The 22796-nt window shown below is 37.9% G+C and overlaps 2 protein-coding genes across 4 annotated transcripts in view; both read left to right on the top strand.

Annotated features, from left to right (window-relative positions):
• The first annotated feature begins 557 nt into the window (after nucleotides 1-557).
• nmt1b (N-myristoyltransferase 1b) lies at nucleotides 558-5407 on the top strand. The gene is made up of 12 exons (XM_083557655.1): nucleotides 558-691; nucleotides 805-910; nucleotides 1018-1162; nucleotides 1617-1735; nucleotides 1855-1946; nucleotides 3122-3238; nucleotides 3315-3485; nucleotides 3697-3805; nucleotides 3953-4123; nucleotides 4343-4510; nucleotides 4601-4738; nucleotides 4887-5407. Exons 1-12 carry the CDS (start codon nucleotides 654-656, stop codon nucleotides 4905-4907), a joined length of 1395 nt encoding a protein of 464 aa, XP_083413781.1. The 5' UTR covers nucleotides 558-653; the 3' UTR covers nucleotides 4908-5407.
• A 1386-nt stretch (nucleotides 5408-6793) lies between these two features.
• Nucleotides 6794-22796, top strand: part of svild (supervillin d) — a 54724-nt gene continuing 38721 nt past the window's right edge. The window contains exons 1-2 of one of the 3 annotated variants that reach the window (XM_083555710.1): nucleotides 6794-7225; nucleotides 21798-22252. In XM_083555710.1, coding sequence (XP_083411836.1) covers nucleotides 21924-22252 — 329 coding nt within the window. In that variant the 5' untranslated portion in view covers nucleotides 6794-7225; nucleotides 21798-21923. Of the gene's footprint in view, nucleotides 7226-21104; nucleotides 21235-21797; nucleotides 22253-22796 lie in introns of those variants that run through there. The other 2 variants (XM_083555712.1, XM_083555711.1) reach the window with 2 other exon arrangements.

Below are 22796 nucleotides of genomic sequence, written 5' to 3'. Positions count from 1 at the left end.
GCTTTTTACTTTAGAATTATTAATTAGTGCAATCTGGACATTTAGGTTTATCAACATCCAGCTAAAGGTTTTTGTCTCCTTTTTTATATAGAATTGTATTAGTTAGTAACCTATATGAATTTAGCAGTAGAAAATATCTGCAAAGGCTATACAGCATGTACTACACATAGTATTGGTTTTCTTTTATGGATCTCTGATGCAGACATTCTCTACCTTGAGAGATTGACTGGAGTAAAAATGTTCTGTGATCAGTGGTTAGTTACTGCATACATACATATACTTACAGCTTTACAAACCGCAAAATCACAGTGACTGGTGAGATTTAATGTATTAATTAATAGTGACAAAATTAACTTCATTATCCACAACAAAGCCCATGTACTAATCAATTGAGATTATTAATGGGTATACATTAAACCCTGCTGGGTTCTAGTATACAGAATGGAAGTTCAGAAAGCTCCTGAATTATATTTTTTAGATAATAAGGCATATCAGTATCAGGAGGGTGGGGAAAGAGAAAATAGTAGTTAGGCAGGCCCTCCCCAAAGGCTGCTGTTGTGTGAGATAAGGCCTTGACTCATATATATACACACTCATAAACCCAAAGGATAGACACAGAGACAAAAAAAGGAGTCAACATTGGGGGCTATTCGATGCCTGAAAATATGCATATGTCCGAGGACAAAAGCCTGTAAATGCTTTTTTATTTTTAATCTTTACACTGTAGAGTATTTTTGCGTCAAGAGAAACATTGTGCTTGATAGTGTAAAACTCGATGATGGTGTATTTTGTTTTTTTTTTCAGTGAGAAAACTTCTGAGGGTGATGTCGCTGGGAAAAAGAAAAAGGAAACAAAGAAGGACAAGGGTCAAACATGGGCAAAGGAAGGACAACCAGATCCCTTTGAAGTGGTGTGTACTTGATTATGCATTCTAGTAAAATTTATAATGCATTTATGCCACCTTTTCATCTACAGATACTACATAGAAAAAAACAGTGATATTTTCTAACCTGTTAGTTGGACGCCTTACCTGAAGAGAAGCAGCAGGAGATCCAGAGAGCACTGCACCTCTTCTCTTTAGGCCAGGGTGCACCCAAGAGCCTAAAAGATGCCCACAAGCACAACTTCTGCTTCTGGAACAGCCAGCCAGTTATGAAGATAGGTACAAAACTAATGATAGGGATAAAATAAACCTTAAATAGCAATGGCGTATATAGTTCTGATCCTAGCTTCTCTCTTCAAGCTCTCAGCACACATTCAGACACAGTTTAAGGTATTACTTTGCATTTTTTAAGCTTTTTTTTTGTTACTGTCTTATGCAACACCCCCCAACACACACACACACACACACACACACACACACACACACACACACACACACACACACACACACACACACACACTTTTTTTTTTTTTTTACTTTGAATGTATTTCTCTTCTCACATGGTAAAATGAAAGTGTGTTGTGATGAAAGAATGATGATAGAAAGCTGATATTAAAAACTGTTTGAACAAAATCTTCCCATGTAATCAAGGCCTTTCCCTCTGAGTCCTGGAATGTTGCAATGCATGTTTAGATTTGATATTGACCTTTTTTTGACATTTCTTCTTTTAAAGGAGAAGAGGTGACGTCACATGGACCCATACAGACAGAGAAGCCGAATATTCGACAAACCTGCTACTCTCTTCCTAAAGGCTTCTGCTGGGACAAATTGGATCTAAAAAACTCCGAACAGGTCTGAGATACAGGAATGGTTAAATAATATAAGTTAGTATGGTTAGATAATGTTAACATTCAATTCAATTTTATTCTGCAATTTTTAAATGACGAGTATTTTGCATTGTCTGTGTGTAGCTGGGGGAGCTGTGCACATTGCTTAATGAAAACTACACAGAAGGAGACGACAACACAGTTCGTTTCTACTACTCTCCTGAGTTCCTGGTATGGTGAGTATTACTTCTGAAAGGCACTGTTGTCTTTGTTTGGCACTGTTGTCATAGTATAAATAAAGCAGAATAATTAAAAGGTTGGACTATAATACCTTAAAAACTGGATGGAATTCGCCAAAATTAAACATGCAATTGAGCTCAGTCATTTCTATGTTTACTTTTTTTGTCCTGTAACAGGATTCTCTTCTCCATTTTAAATATATCAAGTAGCATAAGCACCTTTTATTCAAGCACTTTTATTCTGAAAAAGATTATATTTATAATAGCTAGATTATATATTTTACTTAGACAAAAAAACAATTCCCAGAGAGTTGGTTAGTGGCATGCGCAGGTGTTAAAAAAAAGCTGATATATGAATGAAATTTGTATATCACATGTGTAACATGACTAATTGGAAGCTGCAAATGACATAAGATTACTAATTTAATTGTGAATGTGTCTATATACATAGTTTTAGTGTAATTTCAGTGGTGAAATTGGTTTAGGAAAATGTAGAAAGGTAGATTAGTTTTATTAAGATTTGCAGCAGAGGGCGCCAAAAATGACAAGCAGCTTCTTTATTAATAATAATAATAGCAATAACAATAATAATAATAATAATAATAATAATAATAATAATAATAATAATAATAATAATAATAATAATAATAATAATAGGAAGGCGTATCGCCAAGCTGCCACTCTTGGGCCCTTGAGCAAGGCCCTTAACCCTCTATGCTCCGGGGGTCCCTTACGAGGGAAATATCAAGGTCCGTGACGTCGGAGTGACGTGGGGCCGCCTTCCCGTGGGCTCACCACCTGCAGGAGGGACCGTAAGGGACGGTGCTGTGAGGATTGGGCAGCAGTCGAAGGCGGGGGCCTGCTTAGACTGCTGCCCCCGCGACCCGAATTACGGATAAGCGGGAGAAAATGAATGAATGAATGAATGAATGAAATAATAATAATAATAATAATAATAATAATAATAATAATAATAATTATTATTATTATTATTATTATTATTAATAATAATAATAATAAGTTTGTTTTTGCTTTTATTGTTATATTTTACATCTCTGTAAAATAAATGTCTGTGTTTGACAGGTTATACACCAAAAGAAATGTGTTGTATATGGAAAATACTTCGCAAAATATATTTACATAAATTTGAATTCTGATTGTGATTGTTTAAGGGCCCTGTGTCCCCCTGGTTGGCATCCTGAGTGGCATTGTGGAGTGCGGGTGAACTCTAACAGGAAACTAGTGGGCTTCATTAGTGCTGTCCCTGCCACCTTTAAAATATACGACACGTAAGCACATTCTTGCTCTCAGTTTTTGCTTAGATCTCAACATATTCCAAAGAATTAAAAAACCTAAATTCCACAGAGAAAAGAAAATGGTGGAGGTAAACTTCTTGTGTGTGCATAAAAAGCTTCGCTCTAAGCGTATGGCTCCAGTCCTTATCCGTGAGATAACAAGGTGGGTCCAGCAGCAGGGTTTCTACCAGGCCATCTACAGTGCTGCTGTTGTACTTCCAACTCCTGTGACAACTTGCAGGTATAAACCTTTTTATTATGTTAATTAGATAAAAATAGTAATTATATTATTCTTTCTATTGTACCACTTGTGAGCAATGTGCTTTATTTCTGTTTAAAGCAGACACAATAAACCCTTTGGATATTTGCTAGTAGTTTTATATGAGTTTAATTCAATATGATTTATATACAGTATGTCCCCCCCTGCCTTTCTTTTTGTCTTGTGTTAACAGGTACTGGTATCGATCCTTGAACCCACGCAAGTTGATTGAGATAAATTTCTCATCTCTTCCACGCAACATGACCCTACAGCGTGCACTCAAGCTGTACCGATTGCCAGAGGTAAGTCTTTATATCGATCTCTTCTGGCTGGTCAATGCAATAAAAGATGCTGTTTATATAGAGTAATATTTCTAATTCTAATTTCTAATCTAAGTTTTATTTTATTTAAAAATACCTTGTTGCAATTTGTTTATTTCTTTTCGACAGATAAGCAAAACTGCTGGTCTACGCCTAATGACCTTGGCTGACGTACCCAAAGTGCAAGACCTTCTGAGAGACTATCTCAAAGACTTTTATCTTCTCCCCATATTAAACAAGGAAGAGACTCAACACTGGCTCCTGCCCAGAGATGGAATCATTGATACGTATGTAGTTGAGGTTAGTTTACATACATCATACAAAGGTCATGGGAACCTTCGAGTAGGAAAATATATTAAACCTCTTCCATGTTATTTTCACTTCTACATTCTGATTAATTTGTGGTCAAAACATGTGTTCTCATGTATAACAATGAAACTATGTAACCACATAAATGAGTAAACATCTATTTCTATGCTCCCATCATTCGCTGATAATAATGAAATAATGTTCTTGCAGGATTTAGGTGGTGAAGTAACTGATTTGGTTAGTTTTTATACCTTGACCTCCACTGTTTTGAATCATCATACCCATCACACCCTAAAGGCAGCATACTCTCTATATACGGTCACTACTGCTACCCCACTACAGCAGCTCATCGAGGATGTCCTCATCATAGCAAAAGCAGTAAGTCTATCTATATATGTTATGAAACTTTTTGGAGTGGAACAGTGTAAGGAAACTGAAACTCCAGTCACCATCATCTTTACCTTTCAGAGAGGATATGATGTGTTTATGGCCCTGGATGTTATGAGAAATAAAGCATTTCTCGAACCTTTGAAGTTTACACAAGGAGACAACACCATGCATTACTACCTTTACAACTGGACCTGCCCTACCATAACCCCAGACAAGGTGACCACAATATTACAAATAGTTGTGTGATGGATATTTCCTGCATGTAGCAATACATTATGCAGCTGCAGGATATACTGTGTGAAAGCAGAGAATGAAATAGAGGTTGCGAATCACATAGATGTAAATGTCTTTGTTTCTGTTTCAGGTCGGCACGGTGCTCAAGTAATATCCGCAGGAGTTTTCAGAGGAGAGGAGATGCTGCTGCTTGCTGTTCTTGTTTCTGTAATGTTTAATAAACTGATCAGCTCAAATGATATCAAGATACATATAAGAAGCTCAAGAACACACCAGAGTAGCAGCGTCAATGAGAGTGGTTGAAAATGATAAGATATGAATGTTAACATATGAACCATAAAATACAAATGATATCTATTACAATCGTTTGATTTGAAATATCAAGTTAACAAGAAGCTAATGAAAATATGTTTACCGTTGTATATTGTTGCTTATTTGCATGAACAGTGGATATATAAATTCATTACAATCATTTTTGTGAATAAAGACACACATGGACAGAAATAATGTAGGATAATTTTCCCTTAACGATCAAATCGATAATTAGAAAAAAATAAAGATGTTCTAGTTACATACGCACCCTTTAAAAGTATTTAATTGTGAATGAGTTTCTATTTCTTTTTTTAACAATAAAATACATTTATAAACAAATAGTGAAACTTATAGCTGTTTTTTTTGTCTTGAATTTGGCCACTAATACTGGATAAAATATGGCGCAAATATACAAAAAATTAATAAAAATACCCAAGTTTCAAATATTCATTATCAGCCATGAACATGTGAATACAATGTGAGAACAGGCTGCTTAACTGGACTTAATATTCATTCCAGTTATCCAGAGCAGCCTTGGCCTTAAAGCCGGTACATTTGAAGTTCTATCGTATTGCTCTGCTTGCATGAATCGAGAGAGAGAGAGAGAGAGAGAGAGAGAGAGAGAGAGAGAGAGAGAGAGAGAGAGAGATGGGCAGAAAAGTCTGCTGTTTTTAGTGCATTCTTAGTTGACCTCAATGTCTTTTCATTTTCAAAAAGCAGGTCTGAAATGTTATAAGACCAGTGATATTTACAGAGGGCACCACAATGAAAAAACTAAAAAACAACAGTTCATTTGCCATTTTGTTGAATAGCATAAATGTCTAATGCATTTCTAATATATTTTTCTTCTTTGTCCAGTCCATGTAGAATTTTACAGCTTTATAAAGCCATTACACTAGCCAGTTCATCCTTCTGTATCAACTGGGAATCAACTCTCTTACAATAGACAATACACATTGTTTGTTTCGACACTGTTTACACCAGAACAGTAAAAGTGTGTAAATCATTATCAGCAAACCAGAGGAAGCATTGCAAAATGTTTTGGAATCTGAATGTTACACCATTACATTTTCCATAAAAAACCAAACCAATACATTTCGCATTATAACAACTAATACCATTATAAATACTATTATTATTTATATTTTTTTATTTATAATAACGACGTCATTACATTATAATGTCGTGCTACAGCTTATAAAATAATAATGTAATACCCAAAGACTAACAGCAGAGGGCAGAATAATACAAGTTTGCTACATTGACTCCATTAACGTTCCTCTTTTCAATTTCCAAGTTATAAACATATGAGAGCAGAAGAGTTTCCACAGATTTTGCAGATCTTTATTTGAATAAGGATTGCTTTTCCTGGGTATATCTTACTTTGTAGCCTGTTACTCAGCCGTTCATTACATGTACAATGCATGCATAATTGTACGTTACAATTAACACGTGCCAATTTGCGTACAAACATTTCTCAACCTAACTGGCTAGTTGTAATAAAATTACATAAGCAAGTCTATAACAGTTACACCAAATCTATACGTTAACTTCTCAAACATTGAAGAAGAACGCAGTGAATGGTAAGTGCACGTGAGTTGAATCCCAAATGACTCTCTGCTCCCTTTGTAAGTGCACTAGATTGAGGTATGGAATACTGTATATTCTGGCCAGTGTCCTATGTGTCCGGAGTGAGCGGTTTAGGATTGAGCCTGTGTGCGGGCTTTGTGTTGAGCCTGAACGCGGAACAGAGTGAAAGCAGCGCGGAGAGGAGAACAGAGGGCGGGATTTCAACTTTCCCCAAACCGCTGGGACTTTCGGTCCATTGTGCTCCCAGTAGTCCGGCTGTCAGTTGTATGTTATACGCGTGCTTGTCTTTACAATATTAACTTGCACTGCAGACTCTCTTTCTTGGTGGATCCACACTAAGCTGCAGGAGCTCGATCTGCTGAGCTGGAGCGCTTCTCCATAAACAAAAGCCATTGCAATTTGAATATGAGAAGTGCACTTTGAGTTAACGTGCAGGAAAACCCAGACACTGCAGTCAGGAGGAAATGCGCTGATGATCTGCTCCTTACTGGTGCAAACTCAGACCCAAGTGTTCACTTCTAAGGGAATGGAGAAGCTCCAGACTGATTGGGAATAAACGCTGCTCAGGTAAGTGCTGCGTGACCTTTCTCTAATCCCTGGCTGTGTTTGTTGACTTTCTCAGTGTATTTGCTTGGATATGGAAACTTCATGTCAATAATAGTTCATGAACTCTTTATCTGTTAATGGTTCACCACTGACCCTTCTGATGTAAATCACTGGATTTCTGAACATCTTGTTAAACATCATGATAAACATTTTGCTCTGTATTGGTTCTGTTCTGGTGTTTTGCATAATATTGTCTTTCCAGTTTTATATGGATCCCTATGCATGATGAGAACATGCACATTGTGGTTATGTGAAAGCACTATAATGGTCGACATCTGGACAGTGTTCCTCTGAGCTTCTGGGAAAGTGCACTGTAAGGCACCTGCGAAAACAACAGGCAATGCAAAACTAAGAGGAAGGTTTGGAATGACTTCACCACATCACACAGCAAGTAATGATGGGTGGATTGGGTAATTGAGTTGTTGCAACAGGGAAGTGTTGCATTGTTTTACAAATAGAAGATGTTTTGAACACAGCAAAATATTTGAAAATCTCTATTACTTTGTGTGTGTGTGTGTGTGTGTGTGTGTGTGTGTGTGTGTCTGTGCGCGTCTGTGCACGCTTCTTTGGGAGGATTTAGGATTTGTGTGTGCATATACTGTATGCATATGTCAGAGTTCTGTGTCAGATCAGTAAGTAATCAGTATGTGCTCTTCCTGTACTTTTAGGTCTTTTTCTTTTAATAAGCAGCTCTAAAACAAGCAGAACACTAAATGAAACCACTGGAAACATTAAGCTCCCTTATGAAGGGTGTCGTAAGCCTGTCGTAATGCATGAATGCACACGTCTGGCTTGTGATTGTGATCTATGAACTGATAGTGTTCGTTTGTGCAGGTCTTTTGACAACGTTCAATTAAAACATGTCCTTAGGTGAGCAATGATTACAAAAGAAAAAGATGGGCAGATGAACAAAAGCACTGGGTTTGAAAAGGGGACCTTGCACCATGCACACATAGTGTATGTGCACACAACAATCTGCTGTCTGTTAGACATGTTGCTAAATACCTCAAAAGCTCAGACAAGTCCTAGCACAGATGCCAAAGGTTTAACATTCCGAAGTCCTTCTCACCCACCTTGTTTATTTTGATCCATGTAACGGAAGATGTGCACACAAGCCTCTTTGTCATGGGTGCTTAAGTGATTGTGCTGAATTGGGTAAAGTGTTGTCTCTCAGTGGCTGACGTAGAGAGAGAGGGATGTTCCTCGTTTTGTTAATTGCACCACCATTGGTTCCTGGATCAGAGGAATGGAAGACGTATTCACCAGTGTTCTCGGAGTATACGATGAGCATTTTGGTTTAATGCATGTAGAAGCCAATTTGGCATGAAGTAAAAGTATTGTGCAAAAAATTACAGTTTAACCAAAAACACAAGTTAGCTTGTAAAGTGCACTTAGTGCATATTTTGTTTAAGCAGTAGGAGGCCATAAGTCTCTTATTTTGACTGACAAGCTCAGTGGCCATACCGCCACCTTCACAGGAGCTGGGGGTCAAATCTCATTGAACAGGACCTAAAAAAACTGGAGGCCAAACATCATTAAATGCCATTGACATGCTCAATGCAAAAAGGCCACACCCCTTTTTACAGGCACTTATACTGCTTTCGATTATAGCTAGTAACTCTATGTTTCTGACCTCCGATTAGAAAAAAGGAAACTCCTTTCTTCTGTTGAAGTTGGGAAGATCCCCATAACAGTGGACAATGTCCATTGTTAAAAGCACTATACAAATAAAATTGAATGGAACTGAAGTGAAGTGACCTTCCCGTGGGCTCACCACCTGCAGGAGGGACCGTAAGGGACGGTGCTGTGAGGATTGGGCAGCAGTCGAAGGACTGCTTAGACTGCTGCCCGCGCGACCCGAATTACGGATAAGCGGGAGAAAATGAATGAATGAATGAAAGAAGTGAAGTGAAGTGAAGTGAAGTTCATGACATGATGTCATGCCAACACGAATGATCACACTATTAAAAGCAATAGTAAAAAAAACATCAACAACTACATTTAAAGAGTTTATGGCAGTATTCACTTTAAATCAATCAATATTGACACATTAGTTGGATAAATCCATAGCTCTAGGACTAGCTAAAATGATTTCTCTGTTTTAAGAATATAAACACATGATAAACTCATGATTACTAAACTCATGTTAGATGGCTGGATTGTTGCAGTCATAAACACATGCCTCTGTGGAGATGTTTTTGAAAATTGACATAATTGTGAGACTTTCTATTTTCCAGTGTAGTCCAAATTTTAAGAGGCATCTCCTTAAATATGAAAAACAAGAAAAGAAGCTACAAATCATCTACTTGGGCTGAAATGTGCTTCCACACTATGTTTTCAGACTTAATTTACTATGAATAAGTTAACATGTTCAGAGGTTGCTCCAGCTTATTCCAGATAATCGTAAACTAGTAATAAAAAGAGATGCAATGTGATTTTCAGAAAGCTGTTCCACTGACAGTGTTGCCTCATAACACATTGTTCTTCAGTTTACTTTTGAAATAAAGATAGAACAAGGAGTTGACTTCCATTTAGGAGTTAATGCTTCCACACTAAACTTTGTTCTAATTTTGTCACAAAGCATTCCTTCCATAATCACATTGCAGCAAAACCACCTACATTCACCTGGCCTTTGCTCCACCCCAGTGAAGAAAATCCAGTGTGACTGCTTCTTTTCCGTTTTCACCTCAGCCATTCTGGATTTCGCACAGTGGAAATGTAGATTCTCTGTGTCCTGCCTGATTTCATTTGTGTGTCCTAAAGCCACAGAATTTCGGACTGCACTTAATGATTACTGGGAAATGATACACCAGAACGATGGACCACAATTCAAGGACCATGTCCGTATTTAGGCATTTTGCAGAGCAAGCAACTCGTGTTTATAAACATGTTTCTGCCTCCAGTGTTATGCAGCATCTTCGGCTAGACATTTATCTCACTCCAGATGTTAAAACATCCTATTGGAACCTTCTGGAATGTTTACAAGCAGCATGGCATTCAATGTGGCTTAAGAAGGGAATGCTTTTATGTTCAGATCGAGTTTAAGGCTTCTTTTGCTTTTATCGTAAGACCCAGGCTCATCCTGAAACATAGCTGAAACAGCATCCGCATACATTATTATTATTATTATTATTATTATTATTATTAACATGTAGTGTAGAACTCAAAAAAATTAGCCTGGAAGCAAAAGTTACTAATAGATACAAGGTGTTGTACTGTTTATGCAGAACGCTTGAAACAGTACTGAAATGCCACCAACACATTAGAGATTCATTTTGTAATCTGTTCAAAATAAAGTTATCAAAAGTTTTTATTTTGTGAATTAGGCAGTGATTTTAAAAAGTGTGTTCTGTTAGACTGCGTCTCCAGTGTAAACATGTAACTTTAGGTTTTTCTGACATTTTTGACACAAGTCTTCTGGCTAGATGGCTTTTTTCAAGTAAAACAACAAGCTGCATTATTTTTATGTTTATATAGAGAAAAAAATATACAGAATATTAGAAAGACTGGCCAGGAAACAACAGCTTAAAGCAGTTAAAACATAAGTGATAACAGGACCTCAGTTGTTTCAGGGATATTCTTCAAAATCACTGGTAGCCATAAGCTGATAAAAACAGTATGATATAAAGTTTTGTAATTAAAAAGAGAAATAGTAGGAGCAAATTACAGTAGTATAAGAGTTATAAAATACTTTGAAGCATGCTGCTCATCAGTTTTTAATTTTCAATTATGGCCTGTACAGTCATGTTTCATTTTTAAGTAATGTACCTAATTATTGAATAGATCAGTGTCTTGTACAGTGGTTATGAGCCATTTGACACAATTTATTCAATTCATTACAGCAACCAAGGGAAGACTGTGCTCTAGTATTAAATCACTTTCTACTGCCCTGTCCACCTCTCACATTCTTCCTCCACTTGAGTTTTGTATCCAGTGACAGTAATTGTGGCTTGGCTGGGAAATCCCACACTGTAAATATTTGGTCCTGCTGAGGACGAACATGACAGCGCCAGGATTCTGTGATAAAGAACTTGGGGTGTAGAGAGCGGCGTGATTCCAATAAGAACTGTTAAATCAGTTAGGGCTGTGCTTAATGTCATAGTCTTAATAATCGCTGACATCCTGTGATGTTCTCACTGCACAGCTGGTCACTGAATGAGGAATGTAGTAGCACAGCTGGAGCTACATAGTAATGTTCCTATTCCATACTTCCCTTTTTTTGTGTTTTTTTTTTTTTGTTTTTTTTTACAGTTCATTGAACAACAAATGGGAAGTCTGTGTAAGTGACCTTAATATTAAACTTGCTGTTACACCACATTTATTTCCTCTTTGGAGGTTTTGTCATACACTGACCGAACAAGATCTAAACAGACTGGGAAAAAAAACAGCAAAATGTCAAGTAACAAGAACTAACAAGCCCATCATGACAAAAAACTAGCTGTTGTTAAATTGTACATGGCTCCAAAATGATTTTGCACTCTTTTACAAGATGTTTTTTTAAAACACTAGCGCCTTGTTAGTCTTTAAAATTTTTGGCTCAGACCCTCCTCTTCCATTCTCCTGCCACACCCTTTATCCTTCTCCTTCTCTCTTTCTCTCTTTCTACACCAGAGTATAGTAATTTAATATCCACTCTTTCAGATGGTGTTGGGTCTCAGGACACCCCATGAAAAAAGGACACCCCGTGTAAACACAGCCCCCCCACACTGCAAATTTTCTTGAGACTGATACCATCATTGAAAGCTAATGAGCTGGAATGCCTGGGTTAGGGAACTGTAGCTGAACCTGTTCTTAAGTCCAGACCAATAAGAATAGGACAGGATGAATAGGAATAACAAGGATAGGAAAATCTCTCTAGATAAGTGTGCGATATATGCTAAATCTGACCATGCTAAGTTTTGACCCTTGGCGATATTGGGCTGGTCAGAAATGAGGCTTGTTTAAAATTTGTTTACATTTTTATAAAGATTTTATTTATAGAGACAAAAGTTTACTGAGATTAATGTTGGGTTTAGGTGTAGCATAGCATTTATTAGCTGCCTTAATGTCTATGACAGGTCCTTACAGGTCCCAAATATAATGCTGTTTTTTGTTAACAAAAATGTAGCAAACATGAGTCATGAGACATGTGTATTTTTCCCCTCTCAGCTAGTGTTCTAGACTTAACAAACATATACATCCGTATGTTTATGGACTAAAGCAAATACAAATATGCACGCAGGGTTTATAACCCAATTAAAAGCGTAGAAATGTGACTTTGTTTAATGTTAATACAGCCATTTCTTTGCCTTTCGGAAATGGAATTCCATACCGAGGGGATTTTATTTGTTTGTCCCAGTTAGAGATGAAGATTTTACAGTGCAGCATGCTGGGAATCTTTCTGACAGAAACATGGCTGCACTCTGAAGTAAATTAGTGACAAAAAGAGCCATCTTTATGAAGACTACAGGTTAACCATAAAACTGTGATGCATTTTATCATGGCTGACTGTCCTGCAAAGGAGACTGCAGAGAAGATTGGACATTATTAATGTCCAAATGGACAGGAGATATCTGATCCTCTGGCCTGATAGAGCTTCCGCAGCCACGCCCTTCCTCTTTGTGTTATTCGAATACAGAAGGCTTTACTGGTGTGTGCTTAAGTGAGTGTGTTTACTCAGTCTTGCATTGCACTTGTGAAAAACCCCCGGTGTGAGAGTAAATACCTGCTTTTGCAACACATTTCTTAAGTTCCCCTCTTGCCTAAGTGTGAGTGCTTATTCTGTTACGTTTTATGACTTTATAGCTTAGATTTGGTGCTTACAGCATTGAAGGGAGTTTCATGAATTTGTGTGTGTTTTGGGCTATACTTGTTCTAAAGAGAGTAAACAGCAGGAAGCAATGCACAAAGAGTTGAATGAGCAGAGGCTCTGATTCAGGAACAAATATTTCAACAGACGTCGGCTCTGCTGACACAGGCCTCTGGCACTAAGCTTTGTGTCTTGTTACTTGATTAGAAATGATGATGAATGCCTTTTTTGTAATGAGCACCCATATATAAGAATTGGTCATTGAAAAGATTTAATAATCCCAACTCAGAGGGCTAACCTCTTGTAGTGCAAGTTCTTTTGGTAGAGAAAGAGAGATTTTTCTTTAGGGGAAAGGGAAATTTGCAGAGGCATCTGGGGTGTAAATAAGCACAGTTGTAAAATATGCATGTTATCGATTCTGTGTGAATATGCAAAGTTTCCCCCTCCATCAGCTTTTTTTTCATACTGCTGTCTAAGACTAGAAGCATTTTTGCAGGTAATCTGACTTTGAATGTGAAACCCTTCCATTTACATATTAGTCTAATTGCAATAAGCCACACTTGTTAGTGTGTTTATGGTACCAGTACTACTCCAGCAGCGATGATAGTTAGCTGCCATCGCATAAAGTTAAATTGCACACTTCAGTCATTTAACAGGGCGATGTAGAAAAATAAATTGTAGACTAATTGGAAACTGTGAAACCTGCAGAAATGTGATATGACATCCTAGAATTGTAAACTTGTAAACATATGAATATGTGATATTGATGTGCCATATGTTTTGATTATAAGCCATGGCATTCTCAAGAAGCTCTTACTTTCACAGCAAGAAACCATTTAAAGGGCAGTGCGAATGATTATAGGCTGTTTTTTTGCATGACAGCAAAAACATATACGCTTCCGATGCAGATGTTCTAACTCAAGTTTCATCATACGTTAAAATGTTTGTGAAAACCTGACAGTGAGTGTATTTGGACGTCACATTCCACATTTAGTCCCCTGTTATAACCTCCACTTCTCCAGGAAGATGTTCCACAATATTATGGAAGTGTAGTAGTATAGATTTGTGCACATTCAGCCGCAGTGGCATTAGTAAAATCAGTTAGTGATGTAGAATGAAGAGGTTGAGGTCAGAGGCCTGCAGCAGGCCACTGAAGATATTCCACTCCACCCGATGAAAGCCGTATGTTTATGGCGTTTGCTTTGTGCACAGGTGCCTGTCATGCTGGAACAGGTTTGGGTCTCCTAGTTCAAGTGAAGTGAAAATTTAATGCTACCACAACCAAAGACATCCTATACAATTGTGCACCTCAAACTTTGTGGTAACAGGTTGGGGAGGCACCACATATGGCTGGAAAATTCAGGCGTCCCAATACTTTCATTAATATAGTGTATATCAGTGTATTCCCTGTAACAGAATAAAATTCACATACTGCTAATGCATTATGGGAGTTTGTGCAGGAAAATATATGAAAGAACCAGGCACATGCTAAAGGTAGAAATGCTTGTAATTTAAGAACTCTCTTGTTGTCTGTGTGCAAATGCTTGTTGGTATCTTGATGATTCTTTTACAAAAAGCTTAACAAAGCTAGTGGCATTTTAGAGAGAGTGCATCATTTGTGGAGAGAGATCATAACTCTGCGTGATTTATTGACTACATGTTATATAATTAGATACATTAAGATCCTTTAATTTGTAAAACAAATTGAATAATTTGGGTACTTCATTCTTCATGTCAGAAGCCTTGTACAGAAAATATTCAGTACTTGCTATCAATTCTTGTCTATTTTTACCCACTTCAGACTTGGGTGCTCTGCTCCGTTCTACAGCAACAAAACCCACTCACTAACACATAGGGAAGGAGTGTGGAGAACGGGGTGAAGAGAACAGGACCCTAATGGGAACCATATTTGCACGTGTTCCTCGCTAAGTGGCTGGCCTACTGTACGTGGTATGATAAGTTCAGAGGTGTCTGCTGTGTACTGGCCAGACTGTTATAGTGAACTGCTTTAGGCCTAAGCCACTGCTTAGCACATGTAAATGACAGATTGAATTACTGGATTACAGGCTGATGAAGCATGCTGAGACCCCTCTACCCATGGCTGGTCATATGAGCCACAACAATCACAAACGTCTGTCTCTGTCTCTCTCTGTTTTTAATACATCCGCTATTAGCTCATTTGGTTTGCTTCACTGTAACCTTGCCATGCTTCCAGGCTGAGACTGAAGGTGTGGATGGAGAGCGGTGTGTGTGCGTGTGTTACCGAGAGCAGGTATGAACATTTAGAAAGCAGTTAAGTGTTGAATGATGCATCTTTTTAACTAAACCGCCTACGGTGGTTGTTATGAACTGACAAAGAGAGGAAAGATTTTTGGTTACTTGCTTGTAGGAAGGTTTTTTTTATTTTGAATAATAGAAATGACAATGACACCATAACATGACACATTAGAGATTAGCAGTAGCCATAAAAAGTGTTAAACAAATGAAATCCTAGTGTTTTTTGATAAAACTAGGGACACGCTTGAGAGCTTCTCAACCTGCTTCATGAGGAAGCCAAAATGTAAAGTTCTGATAAGAATAAAATTTGAGAAACTATTCAGGATTATATAAAAACCCAATACTTTACTATTTACAATTACATTTCAGGCATCGGCCTTTTAATTAAATTAAAATACTATTATTTATTTTTTTTTATTCATGTATAGGGGTGTATGTAGTCCTCAGAACTCTACACGATATGATACTGGTGTTATTGTTGACAGTTTTATAATCGTAATTACACAATTCAGTATGACATGAATCTGATAAAATATGATTCTGTAGATTCAAAATAAAAAAATCTAAACCTTTTTAAATATTATATATAAAAATATTTTTTTACACCTGAGTCTTTTTATCATAAATTGATTCATGATTATTTCATGTTGCCTTTTCGTTCAAAGCCAAATCTTAATGATCGTGTTTTGTAGACCATATTTTATTTAGAATGTTTAGCTTCTAGGTCTCACTCCCTTATTACTGGGTAACATTATGTCTGATGAGAGCAAGTTTTACAGCACTAGTCATTTGTTTATCGGTTTATTGTTAGCAAAGGTTTGCATGTTTTTCTTTTTCGGTTTAGTGACGCTAATGTGTACCCAAAACCGACATGCTAATAAGTGCTTGCTTTTGTATAATACTGTTTTAATATATTTTAAAATGGCACCAGGCATTAAGTAAAAAATATTACAGCATGTATTAACATTATTTTGTTAGGGTTCACACTAATAAAGAACTACTATAGGCTTGTTACTTTAAATCATCACATTTAGAAAAATTAAATAAATACGGATGGCTACAATTTGTAGAGAAATCGTTACTTTAACAGTAGCAACAGAGTTTTAGTTATAAACTGATGAAAGTGGACACCAACTATGGTAATGTAATAATGTTCATAAAAATTTAATAATTCAATCGAAAGATTTATATCATATTGCCAAACCTTAATTGGCATGATTTGGTGTTTACACAGTGTACCAGGCTTTTCACAGTGCTGTCTGGAAAGCTCTGAGAAAATGATTTATAAAAATAGGGGGTGCCTGTGTGCAGTCATTAGACCTCTGTGCCTCCACTGTTGTTGATCCAAGAGGCTTTTCTCCGGCTCTGAAAGAGTTGAGCTCATAACTGCTGGTTCATGAACATCCATCGCAGTGATGATTCATAGTGTCCTGGCTTTGACTCTTTTGTATGTGTTTGGCATGTTTTACAGAAAGGAACTCCACGCCTTATTACAGACTGCTTTGTTGCACAAAATACGTGTTTGCATATCATGGCAACACCGTGTCTGTGAATAAATTAATTTATTTACATAGAATAACCCCTCATTCTTTTTTTAGGATCATAAGAACCATAGCGTATTGTTAGAGTAATGATATCAAAAGTAAACAAAAGAGAGCAATAAAATGATTTCAAAGCCCATATAACAATTTAATTACTATCATTACAGCATCTTTAACCTAACACAAGTTGTCTTAGTTTGTAAAAGCTCTGCAGATGCCTGCAGCTGCTCTGGTCAGAGGGTAGATTTCAATAGATTATGGTAAGACAAACACATGGATTTTAATAGGAGCAGGTAACAGGTCCAATGTGTTACTCAAACTCATAAAACTGTATTATAATAATAATAAGTATTAGCTCACAGCACCACACTAAATCTCTTACATCATGCATGTTAAATAATACTGAAGGGAATAATACTGAATACTGTTGACTACATGGCATAGCTGGTGGTCTCTGGAACCAGTGCTCGAATTAAGGGGGGGCTGGGGGTAACCGGGACCCCCATAAGGCATTAGAGTCCCCCCATGACAAGTAAAAAATAGACTTGGGGGGTTTCCCCAAGATTATTTTATTAAAGAAATATATGAATTTCACAACAACTGGGGACCCCCCATAAGACTTGACTTAATCCAAGCACTGTCTGGAACTGGAAGAAAAGCAGACATTCTGAGCCGGGCAATGGAAGCGGAAGGAAGAATGTGGCGTGAGGCTGAATGTCCGGTGTCAGGGGAAAACTTGTGTTTTCAAGAGCATGCCCTTGAACCGGCTATGTTTAGGCTGAGCATTGGCAAAGCTTAGATTTTCTGGTCCTTCATATACAAAGAGGCACCAACACATGTGATTTATAAACTAAATGCATTGTAGCACTCGCTTTTTTAAAAGTAAAGCTGTATGTAAATGTTAGCATAAGCCAAACCAATATGAATGTCTGTTCAAAATACAGGATTGACTTGGAAATGGAGGGCAAAAAAATGCCGTCCTCTTATACCCATTTTCCCAGCTTGTATCCAGCTAGGTAAATAAAACCCAATGCTGGTAACATAAAAAAGAAATGCCTGCAGAAAACTGTCTGTCACAAAGCATACAACATGTGCTTCCTGTGAGATACAGTACATGAAGCCAGCCATTGCATCTTTTTAAAGCTGCAAGTCACGCTGCATTACAGGGCTGCTCAACACTCTCTAAGGGAAGCATACATTTCCCATCCTTTCCGCTCTACAGAGTACAAAGAGAGAATTATGTTCTATTGCTCTGACATAGATGGTTGTGGTATCTGCACAAATCTTCCACACCTACTGTATATATACATATATATATGGATTTTTCCCAAATGGTGCAACAAGGTTGGAAGTACACAAAAGATTTCTGAAGCTAGACGGTTAAGCAAAACATGTTCCAGCATGAACAAAGCAAAGGTCCATAAACACCTGGTCATTGTGTAAGACCACAACTCTCCTGACCTCAATCACACTAAACTCTATTGGGGTGAACTGGAACACTGATATGATGTTCAACCAGCACACATGGACAGGGGTGTGATGGTCATATTTTGGCATTTAAGATTTAAACAATAGGCAAAATGTTTTTCTTTTTTGTTCCAACTGACAGATAAAGAAAAAAATATAGACTTGTTCCTGCTTTAGTTTTTCATTTTATGTATAAGTGAAGGACAAGCACACATTCAGGAATTCGGTCTGTGAGAGCAAATTTCGGTAAACAGATGGACAATGATTTTAGATATGAATGCATTTACAGTATACTCTCAGGATATGACACAGTGGGCTTTTTTCTGAGACAGAGCCTCCTTTATTGTCCTGCAGCCTCCTTTCTTTAAGGCAGGGGTCAGAGGTCAAGGACATCAAGATTCACAATGAACACTCCTTCAGAATATCCGCTTTGCTGTCTCTTGTGTAGCAGAAACAGCAAGGCAGATACTAAAAATCCATAATTTTTTACTTAAATTCTAGATTATGGTTGCAAATTGCAGTATATTTTTTATATTGCAGGCTCATAATCCATAAACAAATTTGTGGGCTGTGTTAAATACAAATACAAATATGCTTCTCAATTCTTTTGGGAGTACTACTTTTAAAGTCCTAGAACTGCTTTTTTAGGTATTCTTTGAGCTGTAGCAAGATTTGTAAAGCTCCTAGTAGAGCAATGTTATGTAAAAAAAAAAAAAAAAAGGAGAAAAAAAAAGATCACTCCTTTGTTGATATACCCAGCTTTCCAAATGACTCATAGGTCTGATTTTTTATCCTTGTTTGGTGGAAAGAAACAGGAAGATAGGTTTCTAAATGAAGCAAGTCCCTTTCTCTGTGTCTGAAATGGTGCTGCTCTGATTCCAGCCTTTATAGGTAATGCTAGAAAGTGCACATTAGGTCTTGAAATGACTTTTTGAATTATGTTTCTTGTCTAATCATAGTTCCAGAATCACTGTACGATTTACTCCCGGGATTTGCTCAGTAAGGTCATTTGTGCAGTTTTGTTTTGGATTGTTGTTGGCATTTTATATGTTTTTAACTGATGCTGAGGCTTTATGCCAGAAAGCAGTTATTACTGGGGGCCTGTCACTAACTTGGCTTACTCATTTATAGTTACAGTAAAAAATGTTGAGACTCATAGACTATGCAGTTTTATAACCCTAGGGTGTAACTTCTAATATAATGTTGTGTGCATTTCCTTGATTTGGAAACTTTGGTATATAGTGGAGTTTTGGAGCAAATGCTCACTTGACTTCAGTAGGCATTTATTACCTGAGTGGGGGTGTTTCAGGTACATGTACATTCAGCTTTGCAGTTATTTTGCTGTTATTCTGTTTCATCAAGTCGACTGGAGACCAGATGTCTGGCATTGACAAAGTATTGCAGTGGATCTGCACATTCAAAAAACACAATAGCAGAAAACTGACTGTGGTCCTGCACCTCTAGTTTCTTAAACTGTTGTGAAACTATTGCAAATTACTTCTATGCAAATGATTCAATAGAAGGCGGCTCAACAGGAAAGAATAGAGCGTTCACACCCTGTCTTATATTTTTGCTAATTTCAATCTGATTAGTAAGTGGCTTGTCTAAAAATTGGCTGAGGAAGTATGTGTGTATTTAACACTACTTCAAGACTACTTATTTATAGTTATTCACTAATAACTAATGGCCACCAGTAAATGTTAAAGTCAGTTGTAATAATTTAGTCATGGTTAATGCTTTACTGGCTTTGATGAATTTTATATAGCTTGCCCTTCATAGATTTTAGTGAAATGCCTCTGGTTTGTGTTTGAGTCACATTGTATTATCTCACAAAACACATATTAGGTTGCCCTTGTGAGTCACAAAATCTCTGATTCACTATGATGCCCTTATAATAAAATACTGCTGAATTTTCTATCTTTTGAACAAGACACATGGACTGGACTTGAGGCAGGCTCGTAGTAGTAATCCTGGTTGTGCCCTACATTGCGATGTACAAACGTACACATTGACACACTGTTGGTTAATAGTTTTATTTCTGCTATCATAGGAAAAAACTACTCTCGCTCAGAGATTTAAGAAGCATTAATAATCTTAAGGATAACATAGTGGGATAAAGATTTAAGCAGAAAGCATGCCAATTCTGATCTGGCGTTGTTGTATCATCCATTTGCGAGCCTCAGCTTTGTCCGTGGAGCCTGCTCTAAGCACTCATTGAAGCTGAGATCACCCACATTCCTTCCTCTCCTCTTTCAGCTTTCTGTGATTCTCTCACTCCTCTCCTCATATTTGCTCTCATCAGAATGCTATTCTTTTCCCTTCGGCCCAGTAACTTCTTACTAATGTGCCGTTTCATTTTTGTTCACACTGCAACACTTTTCTGTTACTATTTCAACCATTCTTGTCAAGTCTTTTGGACCTTTCTCGCAGGCTACATTTGCTTGGTTCGTGCTGTTCTCTTCATTCTTTCTTTACCCCTCCCTTCCTCTCCCTTTTCTCTTTTTTGGGCTCTTCAGGTCTCCTGTAGTGTGAACTATTAAATGCAAGCTCCCAGATGTGGCCCATTAACCCTTGCTCCGTGCGGCAGCGATCCAGCCGAGCCGAGCTCACTCCGTCCCCCTTGGACCCCCACTAATGCAAACACGCCTTCCTTTCAGACTGCGTTTAACGATGCTCTTGGTGCAGAATACACACACTTTTACAAACTCGTGCCTCTACATGCTCAGATTGCTTGGAAGTAAAAAAGGGAAATATAGACCATAGTGCAGATTTGATCACATGTCCAGTCAAAGAAGAAAGAAGACATGCAGACAAAAGCAGCTGAGTGGTGCTGAAAGCTCTTGCTCAAAGACTGATAATGGTTGGAGTTGATGGGACATGATCCTGAGTGTGTGTCTGTGAGTGCTACTTATTTTAGCTACAGTCCATGCTTAATAGGATTGGTAGGAAGAAATACATGTGTGACTCTTCCCTTTTCTTTTGTCTTTTAATAAATGGTTGTAGAAGTTCTTTGTAGATTGAAGCAGCTAATTATCTGGTGTGAGGACAGGGTGGGGTTTAATGGTCTCATGATGGCGAAGCTTTTATATCTATAGACTAATTGCGCATAATGTGAAATTTATTGTGCCAGTAAAAGCATTTAGAAAGTCTCTCTTTTCTCTTTTCACTCTCTCTCTCTCTCTCTCTCTCTCTCTCTCTCTCTCTCTCTCTCTCTCTCTCTCTCTCTCTCTCTCTCTCTCTCGCTATTGTTTCCCTCAGGGTTTTGGAGGTAATATGTGAGGTAAAACCCAGAGCCCAGTTGGAACTTCTGTGTTTATGCACTAAAAGAGGATTTAAGTGCTGTAGATCTCTGACTTTGTGTGCAAGCAATCGCTCTGTAAACATTGAATTCTCCCAACAACAAGAGATAAAAGTTAATTATGATGCTAATGTTGTGTGTTTTTTTTCTCTCTCTTCCCAGTGAGATGCTTTGAGCAACACCGGATAAACCCATTGAATTGAACCTACAAGTCCAGCTTTTTCTTTAGAGTGGTGAATCTCAATTGTGAGCTGAAAACCCCGGCTCGGGTAGCTGTTCTGTAACGGGATGGATGGTTTAGAGACTCTCTCAGGCTCTGCGCTGGATTCTAAAGCAGAGCGCATCGCACGCTACAAGGCCGAGAGGCGGCGCGAGTTGGCGGAGCGATATGCCAACCTGGAGGACTTCACCTCGAAATACACCAGGAGGGAGAAAAATCGGGACAATGCAGATGCCTCAGGCACGGGCTCTAGCACAGAGCAAAAAGCTAAAGAGGTCACTGTCAGTACAAAGGGTCAGCCATCTGAAGCTAACGACAAGGAGGAAGATCAGGATGGGAAAGAAGTGCAGAGTGAAACTAACAAGAAACAGGGAACTGCAACAAGATCCCGGCACGGGTGAGCTGATCCTTTATTTTACTGCGTTGCTACAGGTCATGTTTAGAACGAGGGTTGGGTCAGGGCATGTCCTGCTAAAATGAAATGAAATCGGAGCCGTTTTGGTCTAAGTTTGCTCTCTGCTGGCTGTTTTTCACGCTTCTGGGAGACTACTTCTAGAGGGATATTAAGTAAACACTTGTGCAGAGAAGAGACTAAAGTGAAATAAATCAGCCATATAAAAATGTGCTCTGTTTACAGATGATCAGATTCAGGGGCAAAACAGTTCTTTACTTGTTTGGAGCTCTTAGGATGTGTCAAACATTGCAGAATTACAGACTTGTTCGGTCCTGACTGTGTCCATGAGCATGTTTCAGTTTTTTTTAAAGGAATTGCTTTGCAGGCTTGTGCTTGAATGTGTTCAAACAATACACTGCGTCCTGTCCCATTTCCAGTATCCTTTATCAGTCCATTTAATGAGATTTGATGATATAATATGAGATATTGTCACTCAGCGGCTTTGATAAACATGAGGTCACTTGAGTACAATAAACATGACAACCAT

Source organism: Silurus aristotelis (assembly GCF_946808225.1).
Source record: "Silurus aristotelis genome assembly, chromosome: 12".
Classification (NCBI taxonomy): Eukaryota; Metazoa; Chordata; class Actinopteri; order Siluriformes; family Siluridae; genus Silurus; species Silurus aristotelis.
The sequence above is the reverse complement of the archived record's forward strand: the minus strand, read 5'-3'. Positions and strand labels throughout refer to the sequence as shown.

Bases quoted from the DNA above. Each gene is read 5' to 3' on its own strand.
- nmt1b (XM_083557655.1), top strand. From the start codon at position 654: ATGCCTGAAAATATGCATATGTCCGAGGACAAAAGCCT. The intron at 911-1,017 runs GTGTGTACTTGA...CTAACCTGTTAG, and splicing joins AACCAGATCCCTTTGAAGTG to TTGGACGCCTTACCTGAAGA. The intron at 4,511-4,600 runs GTAAGTCTATCT...TTTACCTTTCAG, and splicing joins TCCTCATCATAGCAAAAGCA to AGAGGATATGATGTGTTTAT.